The following is a 19,898-nucleotide window of genomic DNA, read 5'->3' as shown; positions in this document are numbered from 1 at the left end:
TTTCCTTATTTGGAGAGATTAAGGTGGTCGACCATATATAGGTTGAAAGGAAATTTTATTAAACTTTCCTTTCATTGGTAAAAAGAATACGGAAGTTTTAATAAAACTTTCCTTATTTGCCAAGACCAAGGAATATAAAAGAGAGGGTAGAGGTGCCTCACCTCATAACAAGATATCTTCTTTGGTTCCTCTCTTCCTTGGTTGGTGGTCGGCCCCTCTTTTCCTCTCCATCTCCTATTCTTCTTCCTTGGTCGGCGGTATCTTCATCTCAAGGGTTTTGGTTGGTGGCCAGATTTTGTTAGAGGAAGAAGGAGAGATAGGAGACTTTGTTTCTAGCATCCCTTGGAGCTTGGTGGTGGTGGCCGAACCTCATCTTTTCTTGGAGTTCTTGTGGTGGCCGAAACTTACTTGGAGAATAAGGCAGCTTGGGTGGTTCTCGTCTCGGTAGATTATCGTTGGCACGACGTCCGAGATAAGAAGAAGAATACGATAGAAGATCAAGAGGTTGTTGCTTACAAAGAAAGGTATAACTAGTAATTCTATTCCGTATCATACTAGTTTTCTTTATATAGATTTTGAAATACCAAACACAAGAGGCATATGATTCTAGGTTTCGAATTTATGATTCGAGTTTGTGTTCTTTTATTTTTTTTTTCCGATCTTGTGATTCGATTGTTCCTTTTAGTTAAACCTAGGATTACTATAAGGAAATTAAATATTAAATTTCGTTGAAAGACTTTGTCTAGGAAGTGGTGGATGCTCCCATATTCAAGAAGGCCTAGTGTCTCGCTATGTTTAACCTGGAAGCCAATCTTTGAAATTAATATTTAATTGAATTTGTAATATGGGTGGATTTGAATCAATAATGTTATCTATCGTTTGCGATCCAAGTCTAAACCTCTAAGAGCAAAAAAGTTAAATTTGGAATCAATAATGTTAAGTTCTGTTTGCGATTCCTAATTTAATTTCTAAAGAACACAATAGGTTGTTAGGAATGGTTCATGACTTGTACAAAATTTTTGTACAAATGAACCGGTACGATATTTCCAGTAGCAACCAACAATCAACTCGATCGAGAGACAATTTCTCGACGATAAGACCTATGAGATAGAAATGCCAAAGCTCAGCTGTACAAATATGAAACTAGGTAAGGTAACCTGATAAGCAGACCTGCCGGAGAGAAGGTGCACGAGAAGGAAGAAGAGCGGCACGACAGGAGTTGAGGATGAGGGACATCTTCACCGCGATCGTCCCTCCATGCTTGAATTTTTAGATCCGCCGCCCCCAGGGCGTAGCACAGCTGGGGCACATGGTTTCATGGTTGAGAGGTCCATGGTTCAATCCTCAGAATATCATTACCTAGGGTTAGCGTCTCGACCATGTGCTTTCAGCTGTGTACCTACATTTACCTTTCTTCATATTCGTGGGATCGACTCTAGGAGGTCGCTGATGTAGCGGTTCCACATTTTTTGAATTTCTGGATTCGCCACTGGGCTTAGGGTCGAAACTTGGCATGTTCGAGCATGCCTTTCCCACCACCTGCATTAATGACTAGTAGTCACCTATGATTTACCTCCTTCTTATTGGTCTACGAACATATTAACGAGGACATTGAGAGCTAGCGAATCATCTTTTACCATAAGTTGATACTCTGGGCAAAGTTATTTCAAATTTTGTTTCTTACATTGATAATTCAAATATTCAATTTTTCGAACCGATAATTTAAAAAATGATCACTTTGAATTTATAAAATATTTCTATCAATCATTACAATAAATTTAAAAGTATTTATTGAGTCTCATTTACTAACATTCTTAAATCTTCTATTTTTCACTAAAGAAATATCTACAGTGAATCATAACTGAAACTCGAATATTAAATCTTTTGATTATCCATTGAATAATCAAACAATTGCCGAGGCGAATTGTTTCATTAATGCAATGCATAAGTAGTTGATGCATTTTTATTTTATTTTTTTAATAATTATAATATATTTTTTATTCTTATAATTTCAATTAATATAGGTCAAATTTTACGCTAGGGGTTAAGTAACGTTTGGTTAAATGATTAGAATGACTATGAGTATGAATTTAATAGTAAAGTGGAATAGAAATGAAAATAAAAATGAAATACGAATTGATTTTTATACATCTAAAAAATTATTCTTAAATTATCAATCCCAAACTCATAAGTCAAATTAAATACTATCATTTTATTCACTCATTTTTAATTAAATTTATCAACTAAACACCCCTTATTTATGCAATTAGCTAGCAAGTTTTAAGAGTTTTTTTGTTTTTACCCCTAGTAGGGAGTGATGATAAAAACATGAAATGGATTTCCTAAACAATAACCGTTCAAAGTTTACAAAATTTGAAAGGTACACCTAAAGTTTGAAATTATCTAAAAGCACTTCAAGATTTTGAATGCTCAAAAGCTACACATCGTTTAACTTTTTCATCTCTTTCCTCTCTCCCTCTCTCTCCTTTCCTTTGTTATGCTTTTTATTCGTTTTTCTTAGCTTTCTTGTCGAATTAAAATTTTCTAAACTAACCTAGAAAAAATAAATCATGAATAATTATTAATCATTAATACAAATGATCAAGATATAAGGAAGATATACTTACACATTGAGTTTTAATCTCAATACCTCATGTGACAATATCCTATATCTTAACCATCGCGTTGTCTTGAGAGGACTCTCTCTTTTACATGCATAAAACAACTAAGGTGATATTGATTTTAAAAAATAATATCACAATTTAATTACACTAACATCACATCATCGTTGTGATACTAGTTTTTAAAAATCAGCACCCCAAGTGGTGTTGGTTTCTAAATATCAATATCACACGATGGTACTGGTGTAATTAAGTTATAGTGTTGACTTTTTAAAATTAGTAAAGAATAACATATTTGGATTCCGGAATACCATAGAAATTCACACATGTTTGAATGGTTTGAGTTTTTTAGTTTTATTAATGGGTTTTGACCAAAACTCATTGATGGACTTAGGAAATTTAGATTTTTAAAAAGTTGACATGTAGTGGAAGAGGGTACTGCGGTGAAGGTATTTATGACATTGATATTTAGATCTAACATCTCTACGATAAGTTATGTGTGTGTGTGTCAATTGTCTATTTTTGGAAACTATAACTTTTGACTTGGATATCAAAACAAGATACAATTTTTTTAAAATCAAAACTCATTTAGATATCTATATTTGTGACGTGGTAAAACCCATAACATCCCGCCTAGTTCAAGCCTAAAAAATAGCATTTCAAGTCTTTTTTTGGTATATCAAGGTATTTCGGTCAAAATTCATTGATAGACATAAAGACATCTGATTATATTCATTCAAAGTATCTCAAAGTCTATTATGATAAAAAAATATCAGCTTGAAGTTATTAACAATAACAATTAGAAGGTTTTTAAAACTTATGACTTTAAGACATATACATAACTTATGTCATGCCCCAGAGGAGTCTCTGTCCGAAGAAATTTCGGCAGCATCTCCCCTGTACGGCGAACAATATGAAACTTTCTACATATCACATATACATCAGCCACAAGTGGCTGGAATGATAACAAAAATAAAAACAAACACCATGCAGTTTATAAAGATATTCAGTAACAATAGGACTCTGACTCGAAATCCACCCTACTCCACTACACTCGTAAAGCTCAAATCCAACGAACTCACCTCTTCTGCCGTCTAGGCAGGCACGTAGTAGAATGAAATCCAACATCATATCAAAAATCCATCAAAAGGTATCACTCCATACAATATCCATAGGAAAAATCCAAAGACAATACTAAAACAAAGTCTGATATAGCAAAAGGCCAAAATAAAACAAATAACGAACTAGTAGAGAACTGGCTCTACGTGCAGATGGGGGGCCAGCGACTGGAACTGCTCCGGACAGCCTCAACCTGAAAATATCAACAATGGAGGCGGGGTGAGTCCAACACTCAGCAGGTACAATTGATATACAAAGTAGGGAAACAACACCTAGCACTAATCATGCGTACAGTCTCCTGATAAGAAAGATAAAAATACATCTGAAGTAAACAGGAGAATATTGTACTAACCAGGTCCTGAGTATAAGGTCAAAAGTCCGAGGGATAAGGAAATCCTGTATGCATGTCAAACATAGGTATCCAAACAATGTGCAGCATATAAATGCAGCAAACACAAGCACAAGCAATAAATGCATCATGCATATGATGCCAATGATGCGTCCTGGTCACCCCTGACACCAGTCGATCATCTCACAAAATAGTGAAGCCGAGTGGATAGGGCTGTGACAACCGTGCACTCTGTCGTCACTACTCCTGATGAGTGACCGAGTGGACGGGATGCTGTCAGAGTACACCTATCCTCCTACCCCAAATCATAAATAGGGGAGCGCAATGCTCTCAACTCCCGGTACACAGTGACGGGGAGGAATCCTGCCGGATAACACGTTGTGTCTCACTACCCATGAGTGGACCAACGGTACCTAACGGAGCCACTGCCTGCCTACCACACTGCTACAATAAACCAACGGATCCATGTAACTGGCGATGTGCTCAACAATAATGGAGCGGACTATCGCACAGCATGCAATCATGCAAATGGTGCATGGCAATAACCATAAAAACATCCTGACCTAATCCATATATATAGAAAAGTGCACCCTAGGTCAACGGATCATATCGAATCAAAGGTACACAGAAGGTATAAAAACCTAGGTCCTGAACATGGTGAAGCATGGTATATCACTACCCCCTATAAGCATGTATAAACAAATAAAGTATACATGGGATGCAAATCAAGCAATCAATCAATCATGTATCAGATAATGGGTAGTGACTAACCGAAAGAAATAAAGGACATAATTAATGCAACTTGTTAAATTCACTACTATGTATATCAAATGCCATAAGTCAAAAGTACCCGCCTCCGACAAAAGAAATGTCCAATCCGACGTCGAGATACCGTCTCGAATCAAGGTCTTGTGTCACCAAAGCACATATATTTTATTTAGCTACATTCATAAAAATAGCTAAATAAAATCCCCAAAACTAATTTAGGGTAAAACCCTAATCACATAACCTCAATTACCTATTTAAATCTAATAGTTAACTAGGGTTAGTAACTTAATCCCCAATCAACTCATTAGATTAGAAATCCAAACTTAAATCCACAACACAATTAGATTTAAAGTTAAACCTAAAATTAATTCTAGTAACAAATTCTTTCTTTTCTTCACAGTACACATTCTTACCTTTGCTCTTGATCCAAAACCCCTGACAATGCTTGTTTGAGTGCTGCCGGCAAGAAACACCACTAGAACCAAGATCACTTCCAACAAATCCTCACTGGTTGGGACCAAAAGAAGAGATCAAGCAGTGACGATTACAAATCAAAGAATATACCTCGATCCTACCTTACTCCAAGACCCCCACAGCTTTAAGAAAGAATAAAACAGTGATCCTTCTTCAGTGGTCGACAACAGGAAGAATCCACAGACTATGCCAGGCGCGGGAGGCAGCCGACTGATGCGGCACCACCCTTTGATCTGCTCCAACAAAAGGGGCGACTGAGATCTCCATGGTAAGGCGAAGGGTGCGGCGGTGCTACTCGGGTCGGCGGTGGCTCTGTGCAGAGCTCGGCGTGGAGAAGGCCGGCAGTGCTGAGTGAGTCCAGGCAGAGGATGAGTCGCCGGCACTGCTCGGCTTCGGCGGAGATGCTAGGGCTCGGCGGCGGGCCGGCGCTAGGGCAAGGAATCGCTCGGCTGAGAAGAGGGAGAAGAGAAATGCCAGCACCTCTTGGTCTCGGCCTTTTGCACGTGAGGGAGATGAGGAAAACCGCAGCGGCCGGCGGTTAGAACTCCGGCGGTTAGGGCTCGGAGGAGTCGGGCGCGCGGCAAGGCTCGGGCACGGGTCGACGTCGAGAGAGGAATAAGAATAAAAGAAAACGAAAACAAATAAAGAAAATAAAAGAAAAAGGAAATGTAATTATAAACATTTCCTCGCTTAAATGGGGTAGCCTAAACAGGCTTTTCCGGACCCCGTATTCATCCCCGTTAACTCGTCCATACGAGCTCCGAAAAATTCCCGAAAAATTTCCAAAAATTCCTGAAAATTCCCTTATTAATATTCGCCTATTTTCGGTATTTTACATTCTCCCCCACTAATAAAAATTTGGTCCCCAAATTTCGTTATCTACCATCAGCCAGTACTAACAACAGATACAGAGTATAAATGCTGAACGGTAAATAAATCACATACCTCAAGTGAAAAGATGGGGATATCGAGCTCGGATCGTATCCTCGAGCTCCCAAGTAGCCTCCTCGTCCGAATAATGCTGTCATCCGACTTTAACCAGCCGGATAGTCTTGTTCCGCAACTGACGTTCTTTCCGGTCTAGAATCCATCCCGGAACCTCCTCATAGGTGACATCAGGCTGAAAGAAGAACTGAGATTATCTATCATCACATGTATCAGATCGGGTACGTATCTCCTCAGCCTAGATACGTGGAATACTGCGTGAACGCCTGTCAAGGATGACAATAGTGCCAACCGATAAGCTACTGCTCCAATCCTTTCCGAGATCTGGAAAGGTCCAATGTATCGCAGAGCTAGCTTACCTCTGAGGCCAATCTCTTCACCCCTTTCGTGGGTGAAACTCGTAGAAATACCTGGTCGCAAATGGAGAACTCTTAGGGTCTCCGACTCCGGTCAGGATAACACTTCTGGCAGTCTTATGCCTCTGACATCCTTGTCTGATAATATGGACCACTTTGCCTCACGTTGAGCTCTATGAGGTCTCAACAACTGGGTCTCTCGGATTCTCGTCCTGATCGACGACTGAGCAACTATGGTAACAAGAATACCCTGCTCTGTCTGTCCCTGCTCCTCAATGTCTAACTCAGAGAAATCCTGAATCAAATCTGTGACCACAACTCGGTGGCAAGCTAAAGTCCATCTGGACCTCTAGCTAAGTGCATCGGTAACCACATTAGCTTTTCCCAGGTGATAGCTAATGGTACAATCATAATACTTCAGGAACTCCATCTATCTCCTCGGTCGAAGATTAAGTTCCTTCTGAGTGAACAGATATTTGAGACTCCGATGGTCAGTGAGAATCTCAATGTAATATCATACAGGTACTACCGCCAAATCTTCAGGGCAAAAATAATAGCGGCCAACTCCAGATCATGTACTGAGTATTTTCTTCTCAGGCTCCCTCAACTATCAAAAAGCATATAAGAACGTTCTACCGTGCTACCTCAGAACAACACTCATACCCTGTAGAGACGCGTCGGTGTAGAGGACAAATTCGTCCTCTTCCGAAGGTAAAAACCAAAAATCAAAGCCGACACTAGTCTCCGCTTCAGCTCCTAGAAGCTGGTCTTGCAATCCTCAGTCCAAGTAAACTTCACGCCTTTCATAGTCACGCGTGAAGGTAGCATAGCTATGCGGAAGCAACCCTCGACGAAAGGTCTGTAATATCCTGCGAGTCACAAAAGACTGCGGATCTCCTACACTGATTTCGGCTGCTCCCAACGGTAACAACCTCTACCTCCTGTGGAACCACGGTACACTCCTACTGGTGACCGTGTGTCCCAAACATCATAACAAAAGACAATCCAAACCAGCACTACTGATAATCACATATAGATGTTCTTGTCGAATCATCTCTAGATCTATGCAAAGGTAGTGTACGTGACTCACCTCGGATCCGTAATAGATCACAACATCGTCCACAAAGATAATGGACACCTATCCAAACATCCTCGACATACCAGGATCATCGAGTCCCTGGAAACATCTAAGGCACTGTAAGCCTATATGGCAAAAACCAATACACATAATGTCCGTATCACAGACATTCTTATCCATAAGATCTCCAATAATAAATCGAAAAATCTGATCATCAATAACATAAATCACCAAAGAATAAATCCTCCAGGGTGAGAGCAACGCTCCATCACAGGAAACACCACATATGTGGGAGCAACGCTCTACCACAAGAAATCCTCAATATGTGGGAGCAACACTCCACCACAAATAATCTGAAACATGTATCTGCAATAAATATAGGGGCAATGCTCCGCTACCAGCAATCCGTGATATGTGGGAGCAACGCTCCACCACAAAATAATACATAAGTGCCCCAAGGCACCTAACTATCCAGCTAGAGGCTGTACAAGATCTCTCTACCACAATTCACTGTGGTTAGCCTAGACTATAACAACCTAGTAACTAATCAAATCCATCATCAACTCTATCAGCATCCTAGTGGGTCATCCACTGATAGGAAAATTAATTGATGGGTTAATTCAACAAATGACATAATGCAGTCACTCCACATTCTGCATTCAGTATAAGTAGAATCATCATACTGCTACCAATGTATACACCTAGCACACATGCTCACACAACATATGTATGATCAACAAAATCCTCCAATTATTATACACCAAACATACTCACAACTCAGGTATATTCAGTATGATACCTCCAACAATACATACCGAACACGTGTGCAAAATCAATGTAGGTAAAATCAACAATACATCACAAACAACACTCACATGACATATCTTCACCTATGCCAAGAGTATAACCAACATATACTTCCAATAAAGCATACTAAACTCAGGTGCACTCACAAATCAAACATAATCAAAAAGTTACCTCAGATACCACACCAAACACATATGTACATATCACAACACAGATTAAATCGACAAAATACCTCCATCAAAACACCACCGATGTACTTATACTACATCTCGGATTTAATCAACAAGCTATCTTCAATAATACCTCCAGATACATACACTGAACTACATATCTATGATCCACAAGGAACCTTCAAATCATATCAGAACATGGATACATATACTACTTGCAAATGGACAGTCTACCACAGGACTCCTACAACCCAAAACAATCATGATATACATGCAAAATCAGCATATCAGCTCAATCAAAGAGACCAACCTTATGCTACCAACACTCATGGATTACCGGTATATCTAAACAAAATTCATGCATATGTATCAAGCATGAATACATCAATCAAAAGCAACCCCAAAATAAAGCAGCCTAATCATCCAGTAACAACCCTGCTCTAGGTTCAAAGGAACTGGTATCAGACAAGAACGATATACACACCGTGGTATAACATTGCCAGTCAATGTCATACACTACAAAGACTATATCCAATGGGAAAAATTTTATCATCATAAATCCAAATGTACTCTCCCAGTATACACTAGTAACGATTGTATCCCATAAGTGTTAAGCAATTAGCTCTACACTTCCTTACACCAGCGGGGTCACATATCCCAATGCACCCTCTAAGTTATCCCACCAGGTATATACAGTCCACGGTCAAAGTCTTCATGGAATATGATACATCGATCCTTTATAAATTATCCAAGCTGAAAATGATTTCTGACTAAATCAGTCCTTCCCACGTCAGTACAAAACATGTACTCAAAGGTGCTCTAGATACATAACTAAGCACAAATAACCTAAAGGTTCGAACCTCTAAAAATAGAGTATGGCAATCCTTTACTGATCAACCAACAAAACTAAATCATTCATCTACTAACTAATCAAGAATACCTTAATCCTCCACAAGCAACTAAGGTATATCCAACCACATAATATCATGTGTATAAATGTGTACGACCCAAAAGAAAAAGTCAGAATTTAAGAACATCAAGACACTCTCATCTTCATCCTCAAAAACATCAGCCCACACTATATCAGATGAATAAATCTCTACTCCCCATGAGGGCAAGTTAGCATTCAAAACATCCATCATTATTTATCCATATAGTCCTATATCAGAGGAAACATATATCAAAATTTTTTTTTCATCCTGTTAACTATCCATAACCAACCAGATTTATTAAAATCTCATAGGCACATTCAACCGTAAACTCTCCAACACCCAATTTATAATTTGATCACCAACCATAATCATCAAACCTGTGAATATCATAAATGACACTCACTATGTCACCATCAATGACAACCCAAATATAAATCATCAAAATAGTTATCCACTAATAGATCATCAAAACAAATATCTAGTAATTGATCATCAGACAACCACATAACATTTACTCTCATAAATCATTAGAAATCAACATATCATAATATCTTATATCACAATATCCCTCAACCTCAAACCATTCTCAACAATGATCAAACATGGTAACCCCCAATGACCAATTTCCATCATACCTGGTACCCTAATATCCAAAAGATATGAGTATAAACTCTCCTGGCTAAGTCAACAGGAATATGTAAGTATCATCCACTACCCAGCTAACAATAGCAGAGGCTGGTATGTGCCTCCATCTCCTACGAGTAGTAACAGAAGCTAAAACTACTGATGGTATGATATATAAAAAAAATCACCAGAGACTAAAATCCTTGATCTCTATGAGGGTCGACCAAGATCAGTGACTAACCCATCACATGTAATATGGCTACAACAACCAGACAGGTAATAAAGATAAAGTGCTAATAGATGTCCTAACTATCATAAAATAAACATCATACCTATTTGCCGTCTGGAGATATTCCATCGCTGTCCCGTCCCCAACTTTTGACCTCAAAATTTCCGATCATAAAAAAAATCACCGGAAATCCATATAAATCCGAAACGGAAATCCAAACACAATCGTAATGGAAAAATCTATGTCACTCAAACAACTACCCAGTTTGACTCGCAAACTTGGGTTAATCCAAAAATCCAGAATACCTAAAGCAGGTGTCATAACCCGCTCTGATACCACTAAATTGTCACGCCCCAGAGGAGTCTCTGTCCGAAGAAATTTCGGCAGCATCTCCCCTGTACGGCGGACAATATGAAACTTTCTACATATCACATATACATCAGCCACAAGCGGCTGGAATGATAACAAAAATAAAAACAAACACCACGCAGTTTATAAAGATATTCAGTAACAATAGGACTCTGACTCGAAATCCACCCTACTCCACTACACTCGTAAAGCTCAAATCCAACGAACTCACCTCTTCTGCCGTCCAGGCAGGCACGTAATAGAATGAAATCCAACATCATATCAAAAATCCATCAAAAGGTATCACTCCATATAATATCCATAGGAAAAATCCAAAGACAATACTAAAACAAAGTCTGATATAGCAAAAGGCCAAAATAAAACAAATAACGAACTAGTAGAGAACTGGCTCTACGTGCAGATGGGGGCCAGCGACTGGAAGCCTCAAACTGAAAATATCAACAATGGAGGCGGGGTGAGTCCAACACTCAGCAGTACAATTGATATACAAAGTAGGAAACAACACCTAGCACTAATCATGCGTCCCTGATAAGAAAGATAAAATGCATCTGAAGTAAGCAAGAATCTGTACTAACCAGGTCCCGAGTATAAGGTCAAACAGTCAGAGGGATAAGGAAATCCAGTATGCATGTCAAACATAGGTATCGAACAATATGCATAAATGCAGCAAACACAAGCACAAGCAATAAATGCATCATGCGTATGATGCCGATGATGCCTGGTCACCCCGACGCCAGTCGATCATCTCACAAAATAGTGAAGCCGAGTGGATAGGGCTGTGACAACTGCACTCTGTCGTCACTACTCCCGATGAGTGACCGAGTGGACGGGATCTTGTCGATACACCTATCCTCCTACCCCAAATCATAAATAGGGGCTTGATGCTCTCAACTCCGTACAGTGACGGGAGGAATCCTAGGATAACACGTTGTGTCTCACTACCCATGAGTGGACCAGCGGTGCCTAACAGATTGCTGCAACACACACTGCTGAATCGACCACTAACCCATGAGTGGTGGTGTGTGCGGATCCATGTAATGGCGATGTGCTCAACAATAACGGAGCGGACTATCGCACGATGCAATCATGCAAATGGTGCATGACAATAACCATAAAACATGACCTAATCCATATATAGAAAAGTGCACCCTAGGTCAGCGGATCATATCGAATCAAAGGTACAGAAGGTATAAAACCTAGGTCCCGAACATGGTGAAGCATGGTATATCACTACCCCCTATAAGCATGTATAAACAAATAAAGTATACATGGGATGCAAATCAAGCAATCAATCAATCATGTATCAGATAATGGGTAGTGACTAACCGAAAGAAATAAAGGACATAATTAATGCAACTTGTTAAATTCACTACTATGTATATCAAATGCCATAAGTCAAAAGTACCCGCCTCCGACAAAAGAAATGTCCAATCCGACGTCGAGATACCGTCTCGAATCAAGGTCTTGTGTCACCAAAGCACATATATTTTATTTAGCTACATTCATAAAAATAGCTAAATAAAATCCCCAAAACTAATTTAGGGTAAAACCCTAATCACATAACCTCAATTACCTATTTAAATCTAATAGTTAACTAGGGTTAGTAACTTAATCCCCAATCAACTCATTAGATTAGAAATCCAAACTTAAATCCACTACACAATTAGATTTAAAGTTAAACCTAAAACTAATTCTAGTAACAAATTCTTTCTTTTCTTCACAGTACACATTCTTACCTTTGCTCTTGATCCAAAACCCCTGACAATGCTTGTTTGAGTGCTGCCGGCAAGAAACACCACTAGAACCAAGATCACTTCCAACAAATCCTCACTGGTTGGGACCAAAAGAAGAGATCAAGCAGTGACGATTACAAATCAAAGAATATACCTCGATCCTACCTTACTCCAAGACCCCCACAGCTTTAAGAAAGAATAAAACAATCATCCTTCTTCAGTGGTCGGCAACAGGAAGAATCCACATACTATGTCAGGCGCGGGAGGCAGCCGACTGATGCGGCACCACCCTTTGATCTGCTCCAACAAAAGGGGCGACTGAGATCTCCACGGTAAGGCGAAGGGTGCGGCGGTGCTACTCGGGTCGGCGGTGGCTCTGTGCAGAGCTCGGCGTGGAGAAGGCCGGCGGTGCTGAGTGAGTCCAGGCAGAGGATGAGTCGCCGGCACTGCTCGGCTTCGGCGGAGATGCTAGGGCTCGGCGGCGGGCCGGCGCTAGGGCAAGGAATCGCTCGGCTGAGAAGAGGGAGAAGAGAAATGCCAGCACCTCTTGGTCTCCGCCTTTTGCACGTGAGGGAGATGAGGAAAACCGCAGCGGCCGGCGGTTAGAACTCCGGCGGTTAGGGCTCGGAGGAGTCGGGCGCGCGGCAAGGCTCGGGCACGGGTCGGCGTCGAGAGAGGAATAAGAATAAAAGAAAACGAAACAAATAAAGAAAATAAAAGAAAAAGGAAATGTAATTATAAACATTTCCTCGCTTAAATGGGGTAGCCTAAACAGGCTTTTCCGGACCCCGTATTCATCCCCGTTAACTCGTCCATACGAGCTCCGAAAAATTCCCGAAAAATTTCCAAAAATTCCTGAAAATTCCCTTATTAATATTCGCCTATTTTCGGTATTTTACAACTTATCTGACTGTATGAATGTCAAATCTAGGCATGAATATTTAAATACTTTCACTGTAGTACTCTTTTTTATTACATGTCATTTTTTTAAAAAAAATCTAAATCTCTTAGATTTATGAATAAGTTTTGATCGAAATTAATTGATCGACCTAGAGAGCTCGAGCCATTTCAACACGTGTGGATTTCTACATTGATCTAGAATCCAAATATATTGTTTTTTACTAATTTAAAAAGTCCACACCATAACTTAATTACATTAATATCACTATAGTATTTATTTTTAAAAATTAATATCATATGGGGGTGTTGGTTTTAAAAAATAGAATTAATATCATAATAGTTGTTTTATGTAGGTAAGGAAAGAAAAAACACAATCATAAACTTAGTTAGTTTTATTTATTATTTTGAAGATGACTTAACCTGGGCACGTAGAGAAAAGCAAGAGATGGAGAAAGAAAAAGAGAGAAAGAGCAACAGACCGAGAAAGAGAAAAAAGTGGGTAAAGAGACGACAGATGGGTAAAACAGAATAGAGATAAATCTCGGGATATCTTGGTCAATTTTAAACTTTAGGTGTACTCCTTTCAGTATTTAGCCAGAAAATTACTACACGATAAATCAGATGGGAAATAAATTGTTAAGGATCTGATCTATATATATATATATATATATATATATATATATATATATATATATATATATAGATATTTTAATAACATCATAGGGATATATTAATTATATGTATGTATTATGATTGGAATATAAAAATTTTTAACTGACCAATAAAATTTATTAAAGATAATACTAAATAGTCAGAATTTGACTAGCTAAAATATATATATATATGCATATATGTATAAAGACATTTTAGTAAGAGTAAATTTTATATATACATATGATATTATTAAAATATCTATGTATATGTATATATTCTAGATTTTTAGTTGATCAGATTCTGATCATTTAGTAATTTTTAGGATATTTATATATTAATTATATATATACAATTATATATATTTTAATACATGCATATATTATAATCGGAAGATAGGAATTTTTAACTGATCAGTGGCCAACAAGATTTATTTATATAAAAAAATCATTAATTTTGTATAAGAAAAAATGGTGTAATCTTTTTTCTTCAGCGTCCATCCTCATCTCGACGGAGATAAATCAAGCAAAAGTCCCCCGAGCCCCGCACTATAATGGCTTCCTGCGCTGCCTCCGGCTCGCCTGCCGCACTAAGCTACCGCCTCCTCCGCTGGCGGCCGTCACCGATCTGTAGGTTTTCGGCGACCTTCTCTCCTCCTTTCTCATCGGCAGCCCTAGATCGGTCGAGGAGGATATCACTCTCTGCCGTCTGCCCGAGTCCGCTGCGATCTAATCGCATACCGTTGCCCTCACCTCCTGCCATGGCTTCCGACGAGACTCTCGCGGCGAAGGAGAAGATGGGGTTGCTGGTCTTCGACACCGAGGAGGAGCTCTCCGTGTCGCTTGCGAAGTATGCAGTGGAGCTGTCGGAGAAGTTCATCCGCGAGAGAGGCGCTTTCACTGTGGTTCTCTCCGGCGGATCTCTCATCAAGTTCCTCAAGTATGGAGCCAGTTGGTTATGAATACGGATTTTCAGGGTTTGATGGGTTAGATTAGTTTAAAAAAGGACTCTTCTATAGGGAATTGACGGAGTCTCCTTACTCGGAAACACTAAATTGGGCAAAATGGTACATTTTCTGGGTGGATGAGAGGGTGGTTTCAAAGGATCACGAAGACAGCAATTATAAACTAGCATTTGATGTTTTTTTGTCTAAGGTACCGGAATTCTAACAAAAATCTCTCCTTAGTATTGATTCATACAGAATTCAACTTTTGCATTAGCCATTAATCTTATTGAGTAACTGTCACGGAGGAAATGTTTCACCGTTAAGGATTGTATCTTCATTTTCATGGTTGTTGCTTGAATTGTTTGATCGAAATTTCATGCCGCATAGAAATATCTTGGAGATTGAATTTAATTAATAATTTGTACATTTATGTTGGTGAAAGTTCCAAATCATAAGTTTTATTTGTTTTTTCCCTCATTTTCTTCACCACGGTTGATACGCCAAACTATGTCTATTTTCCTTATCTTAGGTATACACGAAGTTTCTAAATCCATGTGGAGAACTTCAATATTGCTATTTTCCCTGTTTAATTTGAAATATTTCCTGTGGGAATAGCTCATTTGTAATTATATCTTTGTTATTGTTCTTGTATATCAAGATTGTGTAACAATTGAACCTATTGTTTTACCTGCAAGTGTTGCATTGGAATTCACTAGTTTCTCTCTCAAATGGCAGGTCCCAATTCCACCTGGTCAAGTTTGTGCCATCAATGATGCCTTATCAGCCCAAGGTGCTGCTGAAGACTATGAGACCACTTTGAAGCATCTGGTCAACATCGGTGTGGTTGTCAAATCAGCAACTGGTTATCCTAGATTTGATCTCATGTTATTAGGAATGGGACCAGATGGTCATATTGCTTCCCTCTTTCCCAGCCACCCCCTCGTTAATGTGACAGATAAGTGGGTTGCCTTCATAAAGGACTCTCCAAAGCCGCCACCAGAAAGGATTACATTCACTTTACCTGTAATCAATTCATCTGCTTATGTTGCAATGGTGGTTGCTGGAGCTGGGAAAGCTAGTGTCGTTAGCAAAGCTCTGGGCAATGAGAAAACAACTAATGTGCTGCCTGTTGAGATGGTTTCCCTTGAAGATGGAGAGTTAACATGGTTTACTGATAAAGCAGCAGTCTCAATGCTCCGAGACAAGCTAAGCCTGTAAACCATTAATGTAAATTTTTGATGCCACACTGTCATATTTATCTGAATAATGATCTAGAAGAACATTTGATTATATAATTCCAGATATTTTTCATTTTGAGAATTGTCTAATATACTGTGGGCATCTAGTTATGGGTTGTATTTTTAATGATTTCTAAAACTTTTTTAATTTTCTGAATATGGTTTGATAATTGATATGAACTAAGATTTCATACCACCTGTATAAATCACTACCAAATTAATTCTTTTTGTCGGTAAACAACTTATGAGTTCAGTAAAGTTAATCTTTTATCACTGTGTTCAAATTTCTTCTGTTTTTTTCAACTTCTACCTCTTGATTTTCATGTGTAGTTAAGGAATATATATTTAGAGAGTGCCTTGGTGGCTTAGCCGTTTAGTGCAAAGGTAATAAATGCTCAATTTGCTAGGTTATCCTTGTTAAGTCATTAAACTAATCTGCTAACGTGCAAAGTAAAACTGCATCTTTTGCATCTGCACCAATTCTGTGCCATGAAAATCTTGTATGCTTACTACCTCCTTTTTTGGAAGTCAAAATTGTAAAACAAACCATTGAAATAGTTGATATGATGAATGTCCATAGCAATTATATGAAGATACCTTGTGCCTTTTAAGGTATAAACTGATAGGAAAATATATGATGCCTTAAATATTATATATTTGTTATATGGCTATAATGGTTAGGTGCAAAACTTGTAATAAGTTTTCATGAGCGAGTATATTATATATGCATTGTATTGTGGAACTATTTCATGAGTGTTGCCCCTAGATTAACTTTTATGATCAGATAAGATGAAAATCTTGTTACCGTGGTTCCCCAAAAGCTTTTCCAATGATAATCGTATGACTTACTAATTTTCTGGTCCAATGTTCCTAACTGCATTGTCCCAATACTTCCTTCCAAGAGATACATTCATGGAATTATGCAATTGCTAAGGTACACTAAGAAACTGCTATTATGCATGGTGTTGCCAACTTTGAAACTCTGCTTCTTGCCATTGTGATCCTTTATTTCATATAAATCGATGGGTAAAACATGAATTAACTAAAACTTTGTTTTCTCAGAAAACTTTGGTTGCTAAAGTAGGCAGAAAAAGGAATTTCTCTTACTTATTGGCATGACTGAATATTTTACATAATGGAGGATACATCTTCATTAATGTTTAATATGCGAAGACATCCACAAATATTTCTATCCCCCTGTTCAATAGACTGAGTGTGATTTCCCCTCAAAGAGATACTCTCAGTTGAGAGTAGTCAGCTACTTTTCGATTGTTGCTGAATAAAAGAAAAGGACAAGCTTTTTACTAGATAAGATCTATTATAGAAAAATCAACTGATGTGGTTTAAGATTAATAAAAAATGATATCATGCATCATGTAAAGCAAGACAATGATAGAAGGGTTATAATGAACGGAAAATACCTGAGATTTTAATGATTATGTATTCATTCAATAGTTCATATCTAGTATCTATTTTAATGATATAAGGGTTCTTGTTACTCTATAATTTAAGCTTGAAAATTGAAATGATATTGTGTTTTTTTTTTTTTTTTCATTTGTGAGGTTTGAACACAGCAGGAAATTGTTTTCCCTCGGAAGAAAATTTGTAGGTAAGTTTTGTTAGGATTCTCTTTTCAGATCTTTATACTCTAGTTTTAGAAGCTTCAGCTGTTCCGCCTGTGTGATATACTTAAGCTTTACTAATTTATTTATTTATTTTTGTTTGTAGCCATCATTTTTTCCCAGAAAACTGGAAAAGATACATGGTGCTTTGTCATCCTTCCTCTCTCTTTACTCAGTTCCTTATAATCTAAGAGGGGGAAACATTTGTTTGTGTGGGCCTTCAATCTTATTAGGGACATGGGGAACAGAACCCAAACACACTGAGGGCAGCAAGTTAAGCCCTCGTTCAAAAGTTTGACCTTATTATTTCTACCACCTCCATCATGCTTCATATGAACTCTTTTATGCCCCATGTGAAGGCCAATCAATTACACATGACAATTAAGACAACTGTTAAATGGAATATTTAGAATTGGATTTATCTAGAATTGACTTTGATATTATTTTTCATAATGAATTATGAATCTATAGACAATGAAATGAGGGGTGCAGATCTTGGACTTAAAAAGCTATGTTCTGTTGTAATCCTCTTCTATATTTGATTTACCCTTCATTGTGCTCCCAGGTTTCTCCAGTTCGACTGCAACATGTGTTTTGATTCTCAGTTTGACAAAGCATTTTTGTGATGAAACTGAAATAGCTGGTCCACATCACAAATTTGAAGGTCTAGGTTGTTTATGAGCATACAAATGGGCTTCCACAGCTGAATACGCAAGTGATTACTTCTGTAAGTAACACGTATCTTTTTTAATTGTAATAGCTTATGATGCAAAGTCTATCGGCTCAGCATGAAAACACTAAAGAAGAATAGAGCATGCCAAACATTTCCCCGTTTTTTTCCCCCTCTATTAATAATGTTATGAAAGTAAGGTGAGACGTTGCAATCAATGTTGATATAAGATCTCTTCATATCCAAACTCACCACTCCTAGTCCACAATTGCTTTCTTATCCCCTCCCTCTTAGAAAATTTGTTCAAAGGCCTTGAATTTGGTCTCCATCTCATTACTAATTATGATTTTCAATAGTGATTCCTTTTTAATTAATGACTATCAAAACCATGCAATGAGAAATAAAGATAAGCAAGTGGCTCCACTTTGTTAGATGAGGTTCCATGAATGCATGCGACTATCGACTTCTCCCCCTCCTCCCATAAGGGAAGCACATGTTTCATGCTCCTCTCCTCGTATGAATCATTTGACTCGATCCAAGGCTTGGTTTGGTTGAAAAGTGCAATCCATCTCAATTTAATGCCTACCAAAATTTGTAGATTTCAATCATAGCGCGAGTAGATCTCTGTTTATAGCACGAGTAGATCTCATTGTCAATTATTGGAACGTAACTATGGAAGAAATAAAGCAATAGTTTAGCTATGGTTTAGGGTATGCACACTTATATAGAGACATTCCTTTAACCTGTGATTCAATGTTACCGAAGGCGCTCAAAACTAACTTTGATTATGGTTGTTCTTATTAACATAACCCTGTTTGAGTTACATAATAAGATTTGTCAACTAGTTGAGTTGAAAAGAATTTCAATAGTTGTTAAACCCCAAATAGAAACACGTGCACCTTAGATTATCATTTGAACAACTTAAAATTCTTTTGCTAAATTTTTTAATAAATTTATGATTTTAATATTTAGCTCGTTTCCCTCGCACACAGAATATGTGGCTCTCTAAAAGTCGAGATTTACTAAATTCACAATCAATAATTGAAGCCAACTAATCGTTGTACCACGCTCTTACTCTAATTATCAATGTGAACACTTTGGACGTAATTAACAAGGAGCATATCACCAGCATTCAAGCTTACTTTAAAAAATTAATAGAAAATTTCATCTTAACTTTGTAGTTCTTCTTTCAAATAGGGGCATTTAAAATTGTGATGTTTTTAAAAGGTGCAATTAACTTTTAAATTACTTAAAGGACATATTTATTTTTTATTTTATTCCTCTTGTCGTTAATTAT

The 19,898-nt window shown here is 38.0% G+C and overlaps 1 protein-coding gene across 1 annotated transcript; it reads left to right on the top strand.

Moving 5' to 3' along the window:
• Positions 1-14,621: 14,621 nt before the first annotated feature.
• On the top strand, positions 14,622-16,391 carry LOC122056200 (probable 6-phosphogluconolactonase 4, chloroplastic). The gene is made up of 3 exons (XM_042618035.1): positions 14,622-15,064; positions 15,144-15,279; positions 15,807-16,391. Exons 1-3 carry the CDS (start codon positions 14,679-14,681, stop codon positions 16,287-16,289), a joined length of 1,005 nt encoding a protein of 334 aa, XP_042473969.1. The 5' UTR covers positions 14,622-14,678; the 3' UTR covers positions 16,290-16,391.
• Positions 16,392-19,898: the final 3,507 nt, after the last annotated feature.

This window comes from Zingiber officinale, chromosome 3B, assembly GCF_018446385.1.
Source record: "Zingiber officinale cultivar Zhangliang chromosome 3B, Zo_v1.1, whole genome shotgun sequence".
Taxonomy (NCBI): domain Eukaryota; kingdom Viridiplantae; phylum Streptophyta; class Magnoliopsida; order Zingiberales; family Zingiberaceae; genus Zingiber; species Zingiber officinale.
The sequence above is the reverse complement of the archived record's forward strand: the minus strand, read 5'-3'. Positions and strand labels throughout refer to the sequence as shown.

Coding starts and splice junctions, on each gene's coding strand:
- LOC122056200 (XM_042618035.1), top strand. CDS start 14,679: ATGGCTTCCTGCGCTGCCTCCGGCTCGCCTGCCGCACTAAGCTACCGC. Junction 15,065..15,143: donor TCTCTCATCAAGTTCCTCAA/GTATGGAGCCAG, acceptor ACTCTTCTATAG/GGAATTGACGGAGTCTCCTT. Junction 15,280..15,806: donor TTGATGTTTTTTTGTCTAAG/GTACCGGAATTC, acceptor CTCAAATGGCAG/GTCCCAATTCCACCTGGTCA.